Source organism: Sander vitreus, chromosome 11 (assembly GCF_031162955.1).
Source record: "Sander vitreus isolate 19-12246 chromosome 11, sanVit1, whole genome shotgun sequence".
Classification (NCBI taxonomy): Eukaryota; Metazoa; Chordata; class Actinopteri; order Perciformes; family Percidae; genus Sander; species Sander vitreus.
Genome location: NC_135865.1, coordinates 19,785,136 through 19,809,310, shown reverse-complemented (window position 1 = coordinate 19,809,310; position 24,175 = coordinate 19,785,136). Strand labels below are relative to the sequence as shown.

The 24,175-nt window shown below is 41.3% G+C and overlaps 1 protein-coding gene across 1 annotated transcript in view; it reads left to right on the top strand.

The window, feature by feature from the left end:
- mgat4a (alpha-1,3-mannosyl-glycoprotein 4-beta-N-acetylglucosaminyltransferase A) overlaps nucleotides 1-24,175 on the top strand; it is a 37,397-nt gene that overhangs the window by 6,870 nt on the left and 6,352 nt on the right. Inside the window, exons 2-12 of the mRNA XM_078262194.1 lie at nucleotides 12,428-12,595; nucleotides 13,406-13,546; nucleotides 19,033-19,166; nucleotides 19,289-19,335; nucleotides 19,447-19,560; nucleotides 20,556-20,631; nucleotides 21,659-21,773; nucleotides 22,276-22,406; nucleotides 22,491-22,598; nucleotides 22,690-22,764; nucleotides 22,925-23,043. Of these exons, the coding sequence (XP_078118320.1) occupies nucleotides 12,428-12,595; nucleotides 13,406-13,546; nucleotides 19,033-19,166; nucleotides 19,289-19,335; nucleotides 19,447-19,560; nucleotides 20,556-20,631; nucleotides 21,659-21,773; nucleotides 22,276-22,406; nucleotides 22,491-22,598; nucleotides 22,690-22,764; nucleotides 22,925-23,043 (1,228 nt within the window). The remainder of the gene's footprint in view (nucleotides 1-12,427; nucleotides 12,596-13,405; nucleotides 13,547-19,032; nucleotides 19,167-19,288; nucleotides 19,336-19,446; nucleotides 19,561-20,555; nucleotides 20,632-21,658; nucleotides 21,774-22,275; nucleotides 22,407-22,490; nucleotides 22,599-22,689; nucleotides 22,765-22,924; nucleotides 23,044-24,175) is intronic.

Genomic DNA, 24,175 nt, shown 5'->3' with positions numbered 1-24,175 from the left:
GTTTAGCCTCGTAAACCGGACTGCTGAAACTGGAAATCGGCCCAACTCTACTTTCATTAAAAGTGAAGTTGGGCTTTGATGTCGGCTTTACGACTTATTTTTAAAAAAGACAGAGAGAGATTTGCGCTACCGCAGCAGCCACACTGAACTGCAGTCTACAGACGGGTGTCGGAGAGAGGGAGTAAGAGCGACGGTGCGAAGAGAATTAAACAAAACTTATTTTCATACGTTTACGTTCTACGCTGGGTTTTTACAGGAAGTTTTGCCTGTAAAACTCCACTACGGCTACCGCTCTGCAAAAGGCAGACTAGGGAACATCCGGGCACTCACTGCCAGCGGACTGTTTGGAAATTAACTGAAGCGCTCCGCTCTGCTGTTGTTGATCTGCCTGTGAACATCCTAGTTTTATACAGTCTATGGTGAAAACAAATGTACGTCATAAAGTGTGCGGGGACCTGTGGAGACTGCCCCATTGTAATTTCCAACCAATCACATAATATGTTCCGCCCCGGCTGTTAGCGACTCAGGTCGTGCGCAATTCCAAAGCCCATCTACGGAAAGCCGTTCCACTCCCTATTCAGCCCCATTGTACTGAATTTGGTTGCAGTTCCACCAGAGTTCCACTGGGGGTGATCGTGGTCCAGTGCTAAATGAATGGGACTCTATGGAGCTAGACGGCTAAATGTGTCTCTTTCGCCTGATTGTCGTTGAGAAATCTCAGATTTGATTGTAGTTTCTGCAAGTTTATGGATTATAGGTCAAAAGTTGAATGAACGAGTACTTGTGTCTTTTTTCGATTTCTTACAGGTTGAGTCGTTGTTGCCCATAACACGCTAGCATTCTGCTAATGAATGCTGATTGGTCAGTGAAGGACTGATTACGATCGGAGATCCCGCTTGACGGCATCCAAAGCAGAACTAGAATGTCAGAGTGAAGGGGTATTAGTCAGTCACACACACACACACACACACACACACACACACACACACACACACACACACACTTCCCTTTAACCCAGACAGCCTGTCCAAACAGGAACAGGCATCTTCAGCCGTTGGCGAGTTAACAATCATCGTGTTTCCCTCCTCGTGCTTCTGTTCACTTCCTGTGTCCCACACTGCTATTCATTCATTCATTTATGCATGTTCCTGCTTTTTTTCTGGACAGAATTCCCAGAGGGCACACAATTTCTCCTCAGTGTCGGGGAGGAGAGATGGTGATTGTTTGGGCTCTAACTGCTCTCTGTTGATTTAATCTGTGACATAAGCTTGCTGTTTATACAAGGACCGGCTTGTACACATTAGTTTGTCGCTGTGGATGTGTTCTTGCATACCTACAAGTAGAGATGGTCCGATACCATTTTTTGCGTACCGATCCGATACCAGTGTGTCATATATTTTATTATGTTTTAACAACTGTATACTACTATCCCTGTATGTATGGATGTGATATGATTTCTATATCTTTGTTGTCGGCCTGGCTCAGGTTAAACTCTTTGTGAAACATGAACAAACACAAACGATGAACGCCCCAGAACTTTCTGTTATTATCCAGTTTGACAGTCAGTTATAACGGAAAAAGAACATAAATAAACTACTTTAACGTAGATTTTCTTTAGGGCTTTATTACATGGTATCGGATCGGTGCATAAACTCCAGTACTTCCCGATACCAGCGTTTTAGGCAGATACTGATACTGGTATCGGAACATTTCTACCTACAAGCATCATGACCGCTGTGCTCAAGGTGATGAGCTTTTAATTGACAAAAAACTCAGAACACAGAACCTCACTGATTCTGGGAGATGACGACAACATTTTCATCATGTGAATCCTAGTGGCCATGCAGATATGGCTTTAGATTTTAATTTAAGGGCAAAATAAAGTAAATATCAGTTGAATTTAGATATATTAGTTTTTGGTCAATTATGACAGAAAATAGTAAGAGCTTCAAATACTATTTTTATTACCTATGCGTCAGCTATTATCGTGATTAACTTAATAATGGTTTTGCTTATAAAATGACAGAATGTAGTTCAAGACGCTTATTATAATTTCCCAGAGCCGAAGGTTACATTTTCAGCTTGCACATTTTTTTCCCCAACTCAAAGATATTCAGTTTTCTATCATATTGATAAGTAAAAGCATCAAATCCTCACATTTGACAAGCTAGAAATGGTAAATGTTTGATATTTGTGCTTAAAAAAATGACTGAACATATTAGAGGATTATCAAAATCGATTATTTTTTGTCACTCTACTAATCAGTAAATGGACTCTCAGCTCTTAAATTTGTTTTTGTAGTGGACTCTATGGATATCATTATACAATTGATTGGTGACATCCCTGAAAGTGAGTTTCCAAAAAAAAGAGTTTAATATTGATATCGCAATATTCATAATCAATATCGCAATATCACGTTTTGTCAATATCGTGCAACTCCAAATGTGTCTTGAGTGACCACTTTCCCGCTGTGTGTGTGTGTGTGTGTGTGTGTGACACGGGTGCTCAAAGGACTCGTGTTAACTTACTGCTGCTTCATAATAACATGGAACCTTCCTGGTGAAGAATTTCTAGGAAATGAAACTGTTCCACCGTTGGACAGCTGCTGCTTTGACCACTCAGATTTGCCAGCTTACTACAGCGCTGTGTAATTTGCAACAGCAGATGATGCTTATGTTTAGTAAGATCCTACATATTTGTGAATTCAGGGATTTCGTATTTTGAAACTAAAAATAAGGATATTGTATACTGCCTGCTGCCTTTTCCACGCAACCCCGGGGCACAGAACTCTAAACAGCGGGGGATATAAGAGCAGGAAGCACAGGAACAAAAACAGTGACACACAACCGACAGTATGATAATAACATCCAAAACACACGATTCACTCTCAGTGGTTTCTGTGACATGAGAAATACTCTGAATGAGTACGTAGTTCCACTCACAGTTTAGTAGGCGGTCCTCAATGTGGCCCAGGACACATACGCGTACACACTGCTAAAAGAATGTGGTCTAGTCTATATTGACGACGATTAATTTAGGGGATTGCTCTGGTGCTGCCGGAAGATCCACCAGATGTCCCTCATTTTCGGCCAGATGTCCCTCACATTCCGCTTTCTTTGTGTCGGCATTCTAAACTCCGGTGGATTTTTGAGGACTATGGTTAACTGCTCCTCTGATCTCTGCAGGGTAAATCCAGTTAGCTAGCTAGACCATCTGTCGAGTCTGAGTTTTCTGTTGCACAAACTTTGAACTAGCACGTTCCACCAAAACAAGTTCATCCCGAGGCTGTTTTGCAGAGGCACTGTTATTGCGTCCGACGCATAGAGCCGCCCAAGACGATTGTGATTGGTTTAAAGAAATGCCAATAAACCAGAACATGTTTTTCTCCTATCCAGAAATGCCGTGTGGACTAGCCAGACCCCTCTCCACAGCGCTGTGGAGAGAGGTCTGGCAAAGCGAGAGTACATGTGGCCTAAACTACCTCCGAATGTGGTCCAAGTGATTGGATCTCAATGCATCCTGGGTACATTTCCTTCTATACTTAGAGCTGTCTACTTGTGATTGGATCACTCAGATTAGATTTTAATACCAGGTGGAAATGGCGTGTGTTTAATTTTTATTTTCTATTCAAGTAGGCCCAAGAGTCAAAAATGAAATGGGGTTAAAAAGACACAGCAGGCTGCATGAGCTTATTATGACTTACAGCACAGTAAAGGAAGAAGAGTGGGTGTAGGTCAGAAGAAACAATAGTTAGGATTAAAAATCAAGAATCTGAGTTGGAAATGTGCAAAGAGTGCACATATTGGTCCGGCTTATTCTGATACTCCTTCCCTTTTTGACACCACAACCCTTTCACTTTTATTTTAAAGGCGAGGTGAAAGGGTTGTGGTGTATTGTGAAAAAAAAAGGACAGAATGAGATAAAGGTGTGCATTTTCTCTTTCTGAAAACTACACAGAACCGTTCAGGGAGTATCACTCGCCTACTCATGGATCGACTTCCACTTCTCCTCCGGAAAATATCCCAAAAATCAATACTACTACTCTGTGTGTGCAAGATCATTTATGTGTGTTGGTGTGCTTGTTTTCTTCTCTTTGTGTGAAGATAAGTGTTGCATGATACATACCCAGTGAGTAAGACTGTTGACCCAAAAAATGGAACTTGTATTAACTAGTATCATTTAAAGGTAACACATCCAGTGATTATCACAGTACAGTAATATTCTTCATAAGACTGTGGTCAAAAAGGCGTATAACATTAGGTGTACTTATGTTGACTCCATAAGTCATGTTAGATTAATAGTGAGGTAGTCTTGCATTGCCAGATCTCCACAGCGCTGTGGAGTAAGGTCTGGCTACACCACACGTGCATTCTAGTATAGGAGAAAAAAACACTCTGGGTTGTTTGCATTTCTTTAAAGTGCCCATATTATGGAAAAAAACACTTGTTCTGGGATTTGGGGTGTTATTTTGTGTCTCTAGTGCTTCCACACGCATACAAACTTTGAAAAAAATCCATCCATGCTGTTCTGAGTGAGATGCAGTTTCTGAATGTGTCCTACCTTCAGTCTCCGGGTGAGCGGTTCAAAATCGGCACGGCTTGTGACGTCACAAGCCGTGCCGATTTTGAACCGCTCGATTTTAGCCGAAACGAGCTGGCTAACCGCAACCGTTAGCTCGTAGCAAGTTCACCATAATCTACAAAAGAACTACTTATATGTGCACCCTCATTTAGAAGTCTCCCAGCTAATCCTGCCTTGTAACTGACCGAAGTTGGAGAAACAGCCTTTCTTTTACTGTCTATGGAGCTAGCTAGCTGACATGATCTACATCTGAGCTACTGCGCATGTGCGAGTGCAATCAAAGATGGTACAGAAGAAGAAAAGAGGTCTCACTCTGTAGCTAAAACAGAGACCAGAGGCCTGTACTACGAAGCAAGATCAACATGGATCCTGGATTTCTTTCAGTTACCCAGCTTCACCTAACCTAACACCCGCGGTCCCGCATAAGCTATATCATGACGCTGGTTATCAACTAGTTCCAATCCAGCGCCGTGCGCGTTCACATAAAAGAGGCGGTGTTTGCACAGCACGACCAATCGCAAACATCTACCGGAGCAGCATATTTTACATAAGAAGACGAAATTATAATTCCACATAAATATGAATAACACAGACACGGTTTTGCAGGCAAAACGCAATACAGTCGCTGCTTCCTAAAACAGGAAGGAAAGCTGGCAAAAAAATAGCCAACGCTGTAGATGCGTAAATCACAACGCTTATTAATATCACTTCCCCATCAGTCAGGACCAAGATCTGACCATAATTACACTTGTGCACTTTCCATAAACTGTCGTTGCTTTAGCCTAGTATTTCAGTTGCAACTCTGGCAGTGGGAAGCCATCGTGAGAGCAAATAAAATATATAAAAACAAAATTCAAACTGATTGAACTGCGCATTGGCAACACACCCAATATGTAATTCCCTCCCATTACAATCTATATATTTCATAAATATACACATCAGGGAATGCTAACGGGGTTGTCGGTCTCTAAATGTTTTAACTTTTATGTGCGCACCCCTCTCTCCCTCTCTCTCTGCGCATCGAGCTCCGCCTGATCTTCTAAGAACGGTGACGCCGTTATCAATCGAGTATTGATTGGTCAGTAGGCGGTGCTTTTACACCGGTTGATCTCTGATCTCCAACTTAACCTGCTCCCGACCAGGTCAGGCGTTCAGCATAAGTTACCACGGCGATTGAACCCGATCACAAGTGATCCACCTTCGTAGTACAGAAAACCCTGGGTTGAACCTGAAGTTAGCTCGTTAACGCCAAATCTCGCTTCGTAGTACAGGCCTCTGGTGAAAAGAGGATCTGCAGCAGTGAGAGAGAGCTGTGCAGTACAACAAAAATATGGTGTTTTTTGAAAATGAAACCATGGAAACCTATTCTGGTACAACCTTAAAATACAATTATGTATAATATGGGCACTTTAAACCAATCACAATCGTCTTGGGTGGCGCTAAGCTCCGGACGCAGCGGCGGTGGCTCTGCAAAATGGTCTCGCGAAGGAACTTGTTTTGGTGGAACATTCGCACCCCGCAAAAGAAAACGCCTCAAAAAATATTATTAAGTTAACTGTTCACACAATACAGTAATGTGAGCTATTTAATATAGCTATATTCATGGTTAAACATAATTTTCTCTTACCAGTGTATTGCCATGTGTACTTCGTCCATAGCAGTGGTTTCCAAACCTTCTCTGCAGGGCCCCCCTTTTGTAGTTACAAACTTTGCTAGCAGTGCAGCAGAACCATGCATTATTTATTTAAATTTAGCTAATTTATTTATATAAATGAGCAAACGTCCCAGTTAGATAGTAAATGCAGTAAACATATTCTTTGTAAATCTTTACAATCCCTGTCTCATTCACCAAAACAACCAAGCAGGCCTGCCTTATTGCACGGTCCAAATTTTCTTCAAATGCTAGCTCGAGGTTTGTTGTTGTTGTTTCGAAGTTGTTTTCAAAGCGAACAGATTTTGAGAACAGCAACACACAGAGCAGAAGTAGAGGGATGCTCCAGATGTCGGGCTTTATCCTGGCATTATCTAGACTATTGGTGGGGCATCTGTGTACTATTAGATCCAACATGTTAGAACTATTCCTGTTTTTAATCCTATTCATCTCAAGTTCATGTTTTGCACCAGCTGCCCCACTTGGTAGATAACTGCCTAGTTAAATGTTTTGTGTTGCACATAGCAGCTGCAGTGTAGAAGCATGTGGCTAGCAGGTGCATCACTTGAGGGTCTTCATACATGCATAATGCATATGGACATGTTTTGCAGTCATGTGCATCTTACTCCTATGTCTGGCAGGTGGAATCTGTAGCTGCAAGTCGATAAGAAAAGGCTTAATGACATGGCATCTTTTCAGCAACCCTAAAATGTATTTATTTTTTTTATTTTATTTTTTTTATATTTAGAACATACAGAACATACAAATACAATTGAACAAGAACAAAAACCCTCCCCCACCCTCTGCGATCTCGAGAAAAACAAAAATAAACAAAAACAGAAATCACACCTTGCATAGTCACTCTCTAATTCTTGTGATGCTGAGGTCATTAGGACTGATACTTGTGCTGCTGCGTTTTTCAACCCTAACATGTTTAAGGATTGTTACATTTGTTGAGGTTGCTGATTTAACAGTCTAATGTGAGTAAAAGCTAAAGTGCTTTTGAGGTAAATTGGCTTACTGTCAGTACACGGAGACAGTCTGTCAAGTCAAGTCTTTTTTGATAAATGTGACTTCTGGCAAAGTGCCTGATTCAAAGTTTAATAGGGTGCACTAAAAGAAGGAAGAACTAAGAGTTAAAGTTAACATTAACTCAGAACATCTAATAAAAGATCTTCAAAATCTTTAAACATTTTAAAGTAATTAAGAACAAACACCATCTAAACACATAGATGAGGTTTAATTTCTTTTTTCATCTAAAAACTAAATGTTTTGAATACAGTAGACCAGGTCAGCAAATTAAGTAGACAAACTGTACAAGAACAGTTTTTTTAGTCAGCATACACTGTATGTATGTACTTCCTGGTTATTTGTTCAGACGTTATTTGTGATGTATTGTTAAATGGGCAGTTGTGTATTTCAAAGTGAAAATGTGCTGGAAAAAGTGAAATTTTGCTTTAATAAGGACACCTGCATATTATGTGCTGCAACTCTCTCACTCATGCAAACATAAACTGCACAAGTCCCTTATCAGCACTCATGAACCTGCAGTCAGCAGCATGCATCAGCAAGGGAGAGCGGGGTCAAGGACAAGATCACTGTGAGGGCTTTTGATGAGCTAATGCAGTGGTTCCCAACCTGGGGCCCGGGGACCCCTCAGGGGGGTGGCAAAGATAACAGGGGGTGCGCAAGTCTTTATCTGGTTTGAGGTTGAGGTAAAAAAATAAAAATATTTGCAACAAATTATGATAATACACTAGAATATATAATGTATACAAAAGTCTGTATAAAAACTATATATTTTTGTTCTCGCTTAAAATTGTAGGCAGGCTACTTGGTAGGCCAAACCTCCGGGACCTCTTAACCTGTTTTTCCTGCCGCCACGGCATCACTATTTTATGAATGAAACATAGCGGAGAAATGTAAAAGTGCTGATTACTCCTCTGTATCAAATAAGAAAGTAAGGCTCTATCTCGAGAGTTACCTCAACTTTGGTTTCGGAGGGGGGGGCTCAGCTTTTCTTAGACATAAGTAGGCGGGACGCCAAGGAAAAAAGGTTGGGAACCACGGAGCTAATGCATTGACTAATAAAACTCAACACCCTGGTGAGTTCAGGGTTGGATTTCTGTAAAGTATTTCTCAGCACTAAGATCATCCTTGTTCTCTCTTGTGAAGTTCAGAAGATGGTAGTTTGAAGATCTATGTAGCCAAGCTTAGACATCCATCCATTGTCTTTAGATTTTTTGTATCACTATTACTGAGGTCAATGTGCGTAAGCACCATGCCATAACAAGTACAACAACAAGGATGTGAATCAAGAATCAGAATCAGCTTTATTTGCCAGATATGAGGACACATACGAGGAATTTTGCTTTGGATTATACATTGCTCACAATGTGCTTACTCAAACAAAAACAAACAATATAGACAGGTTGAGGCAGTAGTGCAATGAAGAGTGCAAAGTGTGCAGGAGTAAATCATTTTTGTGATAAATTATTATTTTAATTATGGCGCATAGTGCAAAGGATGCTGGAATAAATAAGTATTATGTTATTATATAAGTATTAAGTGTATTTAAAAATTATTTAAATTTGTTGTCTTTTTTTAAATATGTTTTTCTAAAATTATACTTTAAAAAAATCCCAATATATCGCCTTACGCACAGTATTGAAATATATTGAATCGTGTATGTATATATGTATGGTGATACGTATCGCCAGATTCTTGCCAATACACAGCCCTAGATGTTACCAAATACAAGCTTCTTGCTATGTTTTAAGGAGTCTTCAGACACATCTGTTCGAAGGCTACATCCGCACAATGTTTTTAAAACGAATATCTTTTTCTACGTTTAAGCGGCCACACTACTGAGGTGTTTCCGAGGCCCTAAAACTGAGACATTTGGAAACACTGCTGACCCCGTTTAAGTTTAAAAACTCTGTTGCATTGTAGTCTGGACGGGCAGAAACTGGGCCCTTTGGAAGCTACGACACATAAATCTCGGGTCTTTTGCCATTGTTGTTCTTTCTCCAAAATAGTTTCTGTAGTTTTAACTTATACATTCATGACTGTCAACCCCAGTAACATTAGACAATCTGTTTCATGTTTACACCGGCATGTGCATGCTCAGTGTATGCGAATGGTCATGATATGCGTTGTCAGACGTGTTAATATGGACAGAGATCATTTCTGATATGGAGCCTAAATGCTTGTGTGGACGGAGATTTATTTAGTTTCTCATTTATGTTCAACTTTTTTTAGTTACTGAATTCAGCACATTTGGTTGAAAAAATTTGCGTGTGTCAGTTTTGCTATCAAGTTGCAGTACCAGAACAAGTATTTGTCAAATATGTCGATTGTTTTTGCAATAGAGGCCGTGACTTTATCGTTTTCATTTCTTTAAAAACGCACTTTCTGGATTTCTTTTTTAAGAGATTTTTTTTATTTGTATAGGACAGTTTAGACTTGAAAGGGGAGCGAAGGGGAAAGACATGCAGCAAAGGGCCACAGGTCTGAGTCGAACCCGCAGCCGCTGCGTCGAGGAGTAAACCTCTATATTGTATGGGTGCCCGCTCTACCAGGTGAGCTACCCAGGTGCCCTGTTTTCTGGCTTTAACCCATGCTGATCAGCTCATTTTAGTCTTATATTTGCGTGCGTGCGTGTGGCCTTGAGTCTATTCATTCTAAAGGCAGTTTGAACCCCCATTATATATACAACTCCCCATTTCTCCCACGTTTCTCATTAATAAATCATATAACCAGAGCAGAGGAATCAAGGTTGGCACGTCAAGGCAAAATACCACAGAAGACGAGGGTACAGAGAAAAAACAAAAGCATACGCCAGGATGGATGTGCAGATTGTGTAGAAAGTTACTCATATAGGACACTAAAAACCTTGAGTATAAAATTGGGAGGAAGGGATGAGACAGAGGTTGGATGCAAACAGAAGGAAGGAGAGGAGAGGTTGTTAAGCTCTGAGGTAGAGCATAGCCACTTAGCCCTGCCCCCACAACTCATGGTTCTAGAGAGCAGAGAAGAATAATGAGATTGTATAAACATCCAGACCTCAGGTAATTGTTTAATGCATGCATTATGCATATTCAGTCATCCAGTGGCTGTATACCATGTCATGGTCAGCTTTTGTGTTACGGTAATGAAAGCATATCAAGAGTGACTTAACTAAAATGTCAAGAGACTTATGTAAACACTGCCCAACAAACTCTGCATTAACACGCTGCTCAGGTAATGGGAGAGGCACTTCTTAGAAAGAGAATGTGATATTGTTCAATACATGCAAAATACCTACAGTTTCAACACCTTACATCTGTACAAGGGATACATACTAGAAACCTTACCTACTTCTTGTTTCTGTTCCTGTAGTGCTCTGTGTGTCTTTGTTTCTTTGAACAGTGGGATTACAGGTGTGGTTTCATCTCAACAGGCCCGGAGTCCTACAATCAAAGGACTGATGTGAAGATGAAAGTCTGTTTTTAGTTTGATGCTGCCCTTTTCATGAAGTTTTGGGCCAAATGACAGCATCTGTCTGTGTGTCTTAGAGATCAACATTTAGGGGGGAAAAAGCATGGTTCTGTGCAAAAGAGGGGCTAGGGCAGAGTGGATGGACAATAGCTCAGTCAGAGAGAGAGAGTGATGGAGAGGGGAAGATTAAGGGAGTGTGGGTTTTGTTGTAGTAAAGGGCTCTCTGAAAGGGAACAATACATCTACCTGCTGAGGAAGATCAGAGACTGGCCAAAACCACAACCCCACCTAACACACACACACACACACACACACACACACACACACACACACACACACACACACACACACACACACACAGATATACACCTGAGATGTTCTTTGTACTCTCCCTCATGGATTTTGGAACAAAAGCAAGTCTTCTCTGCTAATATTGACACTAAAGGCAGCTACACACCGGGCCGATAATCGGCCGTTGGACAGTCTGGCGAGGTCGGTGACTCGAGTCTGTTCGGTGTGTTCCGTGCCGTCGTCCGTCCAAGGAGCTGTCGGCCTTCGTTTTGGCCGACCTGACGTGTTCAGTTGGAGACAGGGCAGTCGGGACTCACCCGGAAACGGGGAGCGGAATGAGTGTGACTATGCCTCTCAAAATCAGACGAAAACCTTTTAAACTGACCTTTGTCGATCTGAAATGAAGACAGATTCAGCAACTGCATGGCCTATTTCTCGCTTAAAATGTTTTTAACTGTTTTAGTACAATATGAGATTGTATTCTGAAGAAGCCGCCATGACAGTCTGGCTTTGAATTTCTGGAGAAAACAAACCCACGTGATGCGTTCGTCCAATCAGCTGCCGGTTTTAATTTTTGGGCGACAATACAGATTAGCGCCGCCTGCTGTTATGGAGACGTATTACGTCTTGTCGCTTTGGTGTGTTCCGAGGCACTTTTTTTTTTACCAACTCAGGGAGACTGATCAGTCCAACTGCCTTTTCTGCCAAGGGTCGGCCGTCTGGTTGGTCTGTAACTACCTTAAGACTTGCTTTATAAGTGTGTCACTGACACAACCACAAATGTGCTTTCTTGGCTTAAAACCATCTCCATTTCTAATCATCTCCAAACATAATAAATAATTTAATTAATAAATGTATTACTTATACAGTAGTACTTATACAACACCAAAGCAATACAAATACTAAATTAGAAAAGAAACCCAACACAAAAACTTCAACAAGTAAAGTAAGATATGCAGCTTACCCTAAGACTGACTCACTGTGCTGTATCTATCTTATATGAAACTTTCATAATCTTAGCCCACCAACAGACCACAGCTACTCCCTTTTTCATAGAATTTCACAGCCTCTACTTTCAAACTCCTACTCCAACCACTAAACTTCTGTTTCCTGATAACGTTTCCTCACATATTCGCAGTAAACATACACCACCAAGTAATTTCCAGTAAAAAGAAACACGTTGCTGGAATTGCCAATAAATAGCTGCTCCTGAGTGCTGTATCATTGTCAATGATAACATTATATGGTACTGCAGTAGTTTAGAGATTTAAAAAACAAAAACAAGTGTTGAATCTGCCTAGTCTGTCTAAATGTTTTTACTTTGTGGCTGAACCCAGCCCCTATGAGCTAAAAGTTTTATTTTCAAAATCTGGAACTTTATGTTACGCTGCTAATGCACACCTTTTGCAAATTTCTGTCTTATAGAGAAGCTGATAGCATACCAGCGGGAGTTCCATGCCTTGAAAGAACGCCTTCGTGTGGCCGAGCACAGGACGCTGCAGCGCTCGTCTGAGCTCAACAACATTCTCGAGCAGTTCAGACGCGCCATCGCCGAGACTAACAGCAGCAAAGATGCTCTCACAAACTTCTCAGGTAACTGACACGTTCACATCTGAAGACTCATTAACTCCAACCGACCTTTTACACTGTTAAGGAAACATTAAGGTTTTGCAGTCATCTTTGCGCAGCAGATGTCGTAGCATAGATCGAGCATTCCCTCTTGTACTGGCTCTGCATCACCTGTTGCATAGGTTAAAATCAAAAACACACTCACAATCACGATACCATTTCACTGCTTGGCATAGAACACAATTCAAATAAGAATGTAAAAGTCTAGTTTGAAATTTTGTTTCTAAGCTTACGTTGCACATTGTCTGCCAATTTTTAAATGAAAAGTCCATTTCATATTCAGTTTTATTATCCTAATAGCAGTGTTATGCTTCTGAAAATTATATTTCAATTTAGTTTAATTTGAATTCCTCTTCTGGCAGTTATGCTTTTCAAACATTTTTAGATTTTAATTTACTCATACATCATGCACACAGACAAATGGAAAATGAAAACTCGATTAGATTATATGATTTTGTCTTATTATTGGCAGCAGTGGACTAGTACAAAACATCAAGAGCCCTGCATAAGGGAAATACAGTATTCATCTGTAAACCATGCAGTATGCTATAAGTCACAAGCGTAGACAGGGTGCTGCAGCCATTAAGTATTCATATTCTCGTAAAGAAGTCTGATTTCCTGCTGTGTATAGTTAAATGTTTTATTCATCCTGTAGTGATAGCATCAGTTCTACCAGAGCAAATTAACAGCTGGTGCTTTAAAAGTCAGCATAATTATACTCCTGTCATCATTTAATGAAAGTGAGAAAAGTTTTCTATGTGTGCCTGCTTTCAGATGAGACACAGAAACTCCTGAAGGAGCTCGCAAATAGGAAACCTCTCCAGGTGCCAAATATCTACCACCACCTGCCTCACCTTCTCGACAATGAGGGCAGCCTGCACCCTGCCGTGCAGGTTGGTCTCGGCCGCACAGGAGGTGAGAAGCGTACACACACACACACACACACACACACACACACACACACACACACACACACACACACACACACACACACACACACACACACACACACACACACAGCACATTCAGTACAACAGTAACTTCCCTGATTAATGAGGGTTTTTCTCCAGAATATGCATGCTACACAAACACAGTAAAACCTCCAGAGATCCGCATTACAATCAGGGAGAGAATTAAGTCTCAACTAGTTTTCAGTTGGTGACTGAGCTTTGCAATAGGATCATTCTGAAGAAGATAAGTATAGTGTATGCACAGTGTAATTCCCTATTTACTTAACAAGGTATGTATCCTACCTCTTAGCTTGATCGAACAGGGATTTCCCTTTTGCTTTCACATCTCTATCCTACTTTATATTTATGACATGCACTTGCACTTTGTGTTCAATTGCTTGTCTGTTGTGCTCTCTTTTTTTGAACCTGAGAGGTGCACTGTAATGTTTTGAAAAGTGCTTTACAAAGAAAGTTGCAACATGTCCTGTCAACACTGCTGTCTCCCATTGGCTCCTCTTTCATATGGATTATTTCTCTCCTTTTTCAGTCTTTTCTAATAACTCCTATTTTTAGCAACCCCATTTTTATTTTTGAATGTTTCTTCCTTTCACCCCTCCAACAGAAGCATTCAGCATGTGACCTCTCCTATACCAAGATTACTAATTTGATGCCGCGTTCTATTTACCTTGGAACTCGGAAGCCGGAGCTGGGAATGACGTCATACCCGAGTTGAATGCGTTCTGTTTAAAAGTCGGATTTTCATTGTTTTCATTAGCTCTAGCCTGGTTAGCTATTGTTAGCAATACCAGTTGATAACAATGCATTACGCCGTTTTTTGTGCATGCAAACAGCGTAACAACATGTCCACAGATAGAAGTTGAACATGCCTGTGTGAACGACTGATTTAGTGACACAAATAAGACAGAAGTGCTTATAACTTTGTTATTGCAGCTTTTCACAACTGTTGATACAGGGGGCAGCCATGTTGGATTTTGAACTCGGGCTACTGTGAGGTTGTACGAGTTCCGAGCTCATAAATCCGAGGTCAGGGGGCGTGTTTACGACTTTGACCTCGTTAAAACCAAGTTGCGAGGTAAATAGAACGCGGCATGAGTGTGATAGTTGGAGTGAATTGGGGGTGCGGGTTTTGGGGCAGAACAGCTCAAGTGGTGTTTCCACATTCCTAATGACAATGACCTAGAGGAAGAACAGAGGCCCCAGACAAATTAAAGGAAAGGAAGAAGGGATAGATAAAAGAATAATGGGAGTTTCTTTTCCCTGGCCTGTAGCCTGTTTGATCAAAGAGTGCAGGTATTCCCCCAGGAAACAAGGAAAAATGCAAGGCCTATCATTGCCATCTCTTAGCCATTGCCCGTCTGTCTGGTTTTATGATAGGTGGGCAGGTATTTGTTACCTTTTTTAAGACTCTTTTTGCTCTTCTCTAGAGAATGTCTAGCCACTGATCGATCGTCGCTGTCTGCTGCTTTGTTATCACCAGCTTCCCACCCTAAAACACTATCAGTTGTGTTCACTGGAATGCACAACCAAGCAGGAGGTACTGCTACTGGGAAGTGATTGTGTTTCTCTGCAGCGGCGGGTGAAGTTTTGTCCCTACATCCACCCATACATGCCCCATGACATACTTGATTAGCCACTGGCAATAGTGCCTTTGGCCTCCCTTTTTTTCTATTGCTCATTGTTCTTCTTTGTCCACCTCTGTATCTTTCATTTACTTTCCACTTGTTTTTATGCTGATCTGAGCATATCTGACATTGAGATATTTATAGCTGTGCAAATTAGGACATCCTCTCACTTTGAATTGAACAAGGGTTACGTTAAGAAATGGTTCAGAGAATCTCTGAGTCTGAAATGGTTGGAGTAGGGCCTGACTGGCGCCCCTTTTAGACTGGAACTAACAAAAGAGCATTATTGTAAATGCAGCCTTGCTTGTTCCAAACACACATATGGCCTTAAGCAAGCCACCAGCATGCCAACTTGTGCCCTTTTACAAACAGTCAGTACTTATTTTGTTGCCAAGCAACAGCAACATGTGTTTACAAGGACCAGCTATTAAACATGTTACAAGCTACAGTTGAGGCTCTGTTTTTTTCCTCCCCAATTTGTAATTCCTTGTGCTACAGTCGCTGCTGACTCTTCTGTTGGCCTGAGGAGAGTGTAACAGTCATGTGTCTGAACCTCACTACAAGGGCCGCATGTGAAAGTTCGCCCAGTCTTTCCCATATCCCACGCTCTCCGTACAGGTGTCCCAACTAACCAGTAGAAGTTGCTAGTGCAGTGACACCTCGCCAGCATCCCACTCACTGCTGCCAATTGCGCTGCCAGTTGTATTTGGTATAATGCAACTGAATGCAAAAACTAATGTGTTTTTTTGCTTCTGTGTAAAAGAGGCGTAAATTGACAGTAACATGATTTCTACATTTGCATATTTTGTTGCTTCTTTCTTTGCTTGACTGGTATTATATTTCGTGCCTCCGACATAATTGCTTGTACACTTTCAGAAGTAACTTCAACATATGGCATGGAAACCTTTTGATTCTGCCGGCAGAAGTTGTGATCTCAGTTCATTAATCTAATCAACAATATCTGAAACTAATTCAATTCTGTAGGTTTTCAACACACTCATACCCCCTTATAAACCAATAAACCCTGTTTCAGTAACACAGGACTGTGCTACAATCTTGTACCTTGGATATCAAGCCTCACCCTTCGTGCAAACATTTTTGACTAAAATGCATCGGCAAACATGAGCCAAAGCTTTCAACCATCACTGATTTCCCCGGCTGTGAAGTTTGTGCCGTTGATCATGTTTTTTTAAAAGAAATATTGGGAATTTCTTCTTTTCATTAGTGAAGCTGTTTTGTGCAGCATTAAATGGCACACAAGCAGAACCAATACAACCTAAATTGAATAAGAGATTCAATGTATTGAACGAACCACTTAAGTAACATGATACTAAACATTTAGAGTGTGATAAACGTGGCCATTTTTTTACACAAATGAAAGGATTTTAAATAGGTGATTTACTCAGTTTATGGATTATATACACACACACACACACACACACACACACACACACACACACACACACACACAGTGTCCCTCATGCTTTGTAAGACCTTGAAAGCTTAGAAGTTTTAAAAAAGCTTCAGTTTTTTTTTTTTTTAATATAGCATCCACACTCCTTATGAGAAAAAGGCTTCTTTTTTAATTATTTCATGTAATATCAAAAGCAAAGATATGTTACTGTAGATAGATACAAACAAGGTTATCTATCTATAATCTAGATATGTTATTCTCAGTATTAAGGTTGTATTCCCTGTATAATGTATAGCCTCAGGGACACACAGATAGTTGCTCAAGCTTTGATTAGTTATAAGTTCAGGAATGTGAGTGTGGGTTAGACTCCTTCAAACAAAAAGAAAACAAACTCCAAATATAATCCATATACATATGCCACTAAGACCACACTTTGTGTTTAATTTCATTTATTTAACATGTACTGTTACTCTTACATAGTTATTTTTCAGGCTACGTTTAAGCAAACAATCAAGCGCCAATTTGCTGAACATAACAACCACAGCCGAATACCAGCTGTGTTATGTGTAAGGCATGTCAAATCAGGTCTTTTCACTGATGTGACAGAGAAGTGGACATAAATGTAGATTGTTTAGCTGTTTTTGACATGAAAGGATGGCAGAGTGAAGCATCCAGGCTGATCAAGGGACACAGGGAGGGGCAGTCATGGAGTTGGTCCTGCTCACGCTGCACTTGCATGCATTATCACTCATTCACTGTCTGCCACCCTCCCTTATTCTGTCACTCTCTGTCTCCTTTCCTTCCTCCCACATTCTCCTTTCATCCTCGACCTACTTTCTTGGTGTTGGTGGGTGTCGCTATATGACACGGAGCTCGGTGTGAGAAACACAAAGCAAAACTGGGACAGATTTTCTACGCTGCACAGATCACTCTGTACCCTTTCTCCAGTCCACTGTGCTGCTCACTCTCTCACATTCTGCACCTTAAGTTTGTTGTTGAGGCCCCTTGTGCCCCCACATCCGTTCAGTCAGCATGGTCTCCCTTTTAAACTGCACACACACTAATACAACACTTAACCTTGTTTTCTTTTTTTCTGGAAATGCCTTGTACATTTTATGCAAAATATTATGCTAAACGGCCTTCTGTAGTATATGAACCTAGGTTTTGGATTAAGTAAAAGGCAAGTACACCATGCATAGAGCAAGAGAAAGCTAAACATGAAACACACAGAGGCTAATAGGCAATGTCATGCTGCTGTTTTGACTTATTTTCCTTAGTGTGAAGAAAACACTGATTCTGTGTCAGATAACCAGCCTGATAACTTCATCTTGGCATTTGCTGTCACACCAGTGTGGAATTGCTGTACGCTCTTTGCTCTCTTATTCCCTCACTCTCTCTTTCCCTAGTGAGAGTGATCATTGTGTCTTAAAGAGTAAAATGAACTGGTGTTATGTACAGTCTGTTGTGGGGAGCTCTCCACACTAATGAAGAGGCAGTCTGTTAAGTCACAACCACCACCAAGCGACAGGGAGATGACAATAGCCACTCTCTTTTCCGCTCTTTCCATGTCTTACTGTTGTCTCCCTTCATCAGCCTATCCTCAGCTGAATGTAACATCTGCTCCTACTTGTGACCTTTCCTAGCTCAGAGATGATTGTCAGCTTCATATTTGCGATCAGTGGGTTTTGCTGACGCCATCAATCGCTTAGTTGATTGACAAAATTAATTAGATTGATTGATTGAGTAATTGTTTGGTATCAAGGAAAACACATCAGCAGTTTCTGGCTTCTCACAATGTGGGATTTGCTGTTTTTCTGGACTATTAGCCCGACACAATAGGCATAACCTTTTTGATGTTTTTATCAATACATTTTACATCAAGTAATGAAAAACATTACACGTTAATCAGTAATAAGATCTCTAGTTTCTTTTTCTCATTGCTGTCGGTGTTGGCCCGTCTGGCTTCGTTGACTTAGCTTAGCTCTCATGAACAAATTTAGCTACGCTTGGCATACACAATGATGTTGAGTAAATTCAAGCTATGATAAATATTTGTTACCTCTGTCTAAAGTCCAAACATTGTTGCCTCTACGTGGTGATTCAGTGACTCTTTACTCAAGTTACACATTGTGTAAGATTGTAGTTTAAATACACTTATCTTTAATGACATGCAGCATGGTAGTGCAGATGCGTTCCAAACTACCTCCATCAGTCATCCTTCCCACTGCCATCTGTCAGTCTGGCCATGAATTTCTGTTCTTGTGGATTTAGGCCAGTGTAATTAGTCATTGTCTAACAAGCGAAGATTATATGGTTTTGGAACCACTTGATTAAAACCCCACCCCCAGCAGCCTTCGGCACTTTCTATTCTCACTTCACACTTCTTCTTCTCAGTCACCATGGTGATGGGGATCCCTACAGTGAAGCGGAAGGTGAAGTCTTATCTGTCAGAGACGCTGCATTCGCTAATAGACAAGCTGTCACCAGAGGAGAAACTTGACTGTGTCATTATTGTCTTCGTTGGGGAGGTGAGATGTCATCTTCATACAGTAACAGTCAAAGCATGGTGCTTCTGCACAATTAATTTAAAAATGATAAATTTAAAATAGGTCTGTGGGTCTAATGTGTCTTCCTTGTTTTGTCTCTGCAGACTGACGTGGACTATGTTCACAGCGTGGTTGCTGGCCTGGAGAAAGAGTGAGTACACTTCTCTGCTTCTTAACAGATGCGCAAAAAGGTGGAAATATTGTATACTGTAAGTGAGAAAATTGCATGTGTCACACTTTCAACATCGCCTTCTTTCTTCAGGTTTTCTACAGAGCTGAGTTCAGGCTTGCTGGAGGTGATCTCCCCACCAGCCGCCTATTACCCCGAACTCACCAACCTCAAAGAGACTTTTGGAGACTCCAAAGAGAGAGTCAAGTAAGCAACTCACATAGCCAAGACATCTGTGTTACCTGTGCGTGTACTGCTCTGACATTCAATTAGGGAAAATATGATAGAAATCATGACTGTAATCATGAAGAAACCAGCCCTGAGAGAAATGAAATGCAGGAGAGCTGTGATGAGGATTGCAGAAAAAGTAAAGGATGAGTCAGGGGGAAAGTGGTAGGCAGGGAGCAAGCAAGAGCTTTTAGGTCGGCTGCTGAGGTACTTAGTATTCCACAGGCATTTCTCAAAGTCTGATCAAGGTCATCAGCAGCAGCACCCTCTATCTCTTTTTCTCTGTAGTGCTCCCTCTTATTATCCTCTGTACTTATCTTCTCTTTATAGTTGGCTAACATTAGAAATGTGTTAATGATGCAGTTTTTGCCAACTACTTACAGTTTGTACTCTGATCATAGCCTTCAGGCCCGAGTATGTGTTATGTTGTGGGTGTTTGTGAGCTAAATCTGAACAGTTAGCGTCTTGTTCTACATGGACCAGGGTATAAAACTGTTGTGTGTGTGTGTGTAACTAAGTGAATGGGATAGAAAAAGGCTTATTACATTCCCTCACCGCTGAAGCAGCAGAAACACTCAACTACTTGGCTGAGTTTAAGTGCACGTGCATCCATGCCCTCATATTTATGGTGTCTGATTACCCGAATTGTGTGCGCGCGCCACCTTCCACACCTGCCCCTCTGGAAGCATCACAAACATCTGCAGCCTGTGGTAAACAGCCACAAGTCAGACTGCAATAATGGCAGATCAGTCAGATCAAACAATTAGTGGGACAGCACTGGTTTATACATTTTTCAGTAGTCTGTTGTTCACAGTGTACCTGGGAATACCTGATTTTCACAATTGATCTTTTTGCATGTGAAGCAGTGTGTCTATCCCAGAGGGTAACTTAAAATACAGTAAGATGATTTTGCTTTTCATGTGTGTATTATTGTGTACGGTTTATTATGTGCTGATGATTTCTTCTTTGTTTAGATGGCGAACCAAGCAAAATCTGGACTATTCCTTCCTCATGATGTATGCTGTGAGCAAAGGAGTTTATTATGTCCAGGTATACACAAATACAATACATTTTCCCATAGCAACTTGTTGGAGTGCATTTTAAGAAGGGCTCTGTAGACAGTTACATATAATGTGTCAGCGTGAAAGCCTGTTATTAGGCAAACACTTGTTTGCTTTTTGGTTGGAGCATGTCATACCAAATTTAAAACATGGTAAGTACTGAAGCAAATGCATGTTGTTGCAGTCATTCATCAGAGCCAGTGTTGTTTTCATCAGACCTGAGCCAGTTTCACTTATTCTTAGCCTAATCCTCTTAGACTTCTAAAGCTCTTATCTGTCCTCTTGGCTAAACTAGGCATCCAATTTGGGAGCGTTTGTATGAATGTTAACGCTAACGTTAGCCATTGACGGTTTAGTTTCACTGTGTTGTTAATCATCCATCTTTCTGTGGGGTATGTCATTTCCATTCTATGCTCTCACCTGAAGGGAAGAGGTATTGCCTGTCTGATATCTACTGCTACTCTAGTTTGGTGTAGCGAGTGTTTCTTAGCTCAGTTTAGAGTGTTGTCCTTGAGTGGATGTATGGATGTATTTTTCCATTACATGGCACCTGCTCGACTAGCCTCGACTCTACTCGCCTTTTTTGGTTTTCCATTACGAAAAAAAGTCCCTGGTACCTGCTAACAGGTCATTTTTAAATAGTTTAGCCAGCGGTGGTTTTTTTGCTGCCTCCAGCTTCTTTTGAAACATTTGTCTTCTGGCTGCAACAGCCACATGCCGAGAGTCAAAAACAACACACCTCCGACGTTCTGTGTGTGTGTGTCGCGTTAGGTCACGGCAGTTTCCTCCGGCGTCGCTATGACGACCAGCTACGCTCTTCTCAGGCATGAGGCGGTTCTAAATCTGCAATAGAAAATGGAGGACGGGGCACCGCGGTTGAGCCGAGTAGAGTCGAGCAGGTACCATGTAATGGAAAAACGCCAGTGGAGTAGTCTCCTTCGTGTCTCTCACCCTCTCCATCAACATTAAACCCCAACTCTTAAATTTTTGTTCTTTCTGTGTCTGTGTTCCTTCAGCTGGAGGATGACATTGTGGCGAAGCCTAACTACTTTGCCACTATGAAGAACTTTGCCCTGCAGCTCTCGTCAGAGGACTGGATGATCCTGGAGTTCTCTCAGCTGGGCTTCATTGGTACGATCCGTTAAGCACATGATCAATACTCGGCATCCACCAAGGGTCTGTCAAATGAAGCAAGATCTGCAATGCCAAACAATGGCATTCCTGGCTAAATGGTCTCTCAAAAGTGATTATTATCTCATTCTCTTAACTTGGCAAAGCATTCACATGCTGTAAGACTTGTCGGATTTTATGATAAACAGTCAAATGCACCGTGGATGGATCTGCAGCAGCCAGTTAAGAAAAGATTGAAATTATATTGATCGGCGTAGAAATTGGGTCATTGTAAAGTACTTTGATTTGGCAGGGAAAAGCAAATCCAAATTAAGCACATCACTACAATATGTAAATGAGAAACGGGTATATTTTAGTCCAAGTGAAACTGTTGCAATCATTTCTTCTTGTTTTGTTTTTATTCAGATTAATGCTTTAATCTGCTCATTGTTAATGATGCTGAATGCTTCCGTTCAGGATCAACAAATGTCTATACACCTCCCTTATTCTCTCTTTCCTCCAGGAAAAATGTTCCAGGCTCCAGACCTGAACCTCATTGTCGAGTTCATCTTCATGTTCTACAAGGAAAAGCCCATCGACTGGCTGCTGGACCATATTCTCTGGGTCAAAGTCTGCAATCCTGAGAAAGATGCGGTATGCACTGTGGTTACTGTATAGATATGAGTGTCATTGTAAGAGGAATGGGTCTCATCATTTCTCCCTTGTCCTTTTTCAAAGAAACACTGCGAGCGGCAGAAGTCCAGCCTACGTGTGCGGTTCAGACCCTCCCTGTTTCAACACGTGGGACTCCATTCTTCTCTTGCTGGAAAGATCCAAAAACTCACAGTGAGTCTCACACCCTCACCGCCATTTATTTCCAACAATAGTTGAGGCTAGTTCCTGTGTTGAAAGGTTGGTTTCCTCTCTGTGTCTGTAGGACAAGGACTTCTTGAAGCCACTGCTTCACAAGATGCATGTCAACCCCCCAGCTGAGGTTTCCACTTCAGTGAAGGTATCATGGCAGTGTTCCCATAAACTATTATCTCTTGATCTTTACTTTGCACTTATCTAGTCATAAAAATAACTATCAAAGAAAAATTTCTTTAATGCAATATACACCAACTTCAAAATCAGTGATCAGTGTGGAACAAAACGTGTATTGTGTCACACAGGTGTATCAGGGTCACACATTAGAGAAGACGTACCTAGGAGAGGACTTCTTCTGGGCCATCACTCCTACTGCAGGAGACTACATCCTCTTCAAATTTGACCGACCTGTTAGCATAGAGCGGTACGTATAAAGGGCTTTATCTAATTGTGATAGGTTTGTGTGCACAGCTTTGATTGCGTTCAAATAATATGGTAAGCATGCATATATATCATTATCATGACCATAACATTTCCACATACAGGCACATGCAGAAATCTGTCTTTTCACTTATTTCTGCCTGCTGCCCTTCAGTGATGCAGGTTTAGCTTGTGTGTGCGTGTGTGTGTGCATGCGCTGTGTGTCTCTTCAGGGATCAGGCCGAGCTAATGAGAGTGCTCTAAAATAAGCATTCTCGGGCCAGCCTCCTACTCTCTGTGGATCCGGAGGTAGAGAGGGAGCAAGACAGTGAATATAAAGAGAGCTGATAGCAAAGCTGACAGCTTGGATCAGAGCAGACCTGAAAGGAATGTTAATATTTGGTCATGAGGAAATTCATTTTATAGCGATGAATGTATCCATTGCTTTTGTAAAGATAATGTTAGGACAACAAGACAAGTGTGTGAGACTGTCACTGTCACTCAGCAAGTAAGTGGCAGTGAGTGGGAAAAGGGCCATCTTGTGTTTCACTGTCTGACTCTGGAGTGCTTTGTCTGCTTTTGAATGACACTGGCTCAGACTCTTTTAGATAACATCTCATCAGCAGTTGGTCTGTCTGACATGTTTCCTCTGTCTCCTACTCTCTGTCTGTTAAACATGTAATACAAGTAAGTACGGTGCAACTGCAAACTTTAAGTAAAAACACCGCCACCCTAGCCATTGCACAAGCCCACTCCTGGATTGACGGCACCCCTTCATTCTTCCATCCTCTTAAAAGAATCTGTCTGGCTATTATCAAACTAGTCTGGACCCAGATTCTTATGTGCTTATCCATCCCGTTTAGGATTGACCCATCTCCAAGATCAAATAATCTTGGTTGGAATGGAACCTAGTTCCCTGCTATCTGACATAGGTTATCATGTATACCGGTCCAAATCTCCTGGACCTTATCACAGGACCATAGGACATAAAGTAATTGGCCGTCCACTGTCTTACATTTCCAACAATTCGGTGTGTCTTTCAGACCAATTCTAAATAATCTGGAGGGAGTCCAATAGAAGCGATGCATAATCTTGAGCTGAATGAGGTGCACCCTCACATCGCGTGACATAGTTTT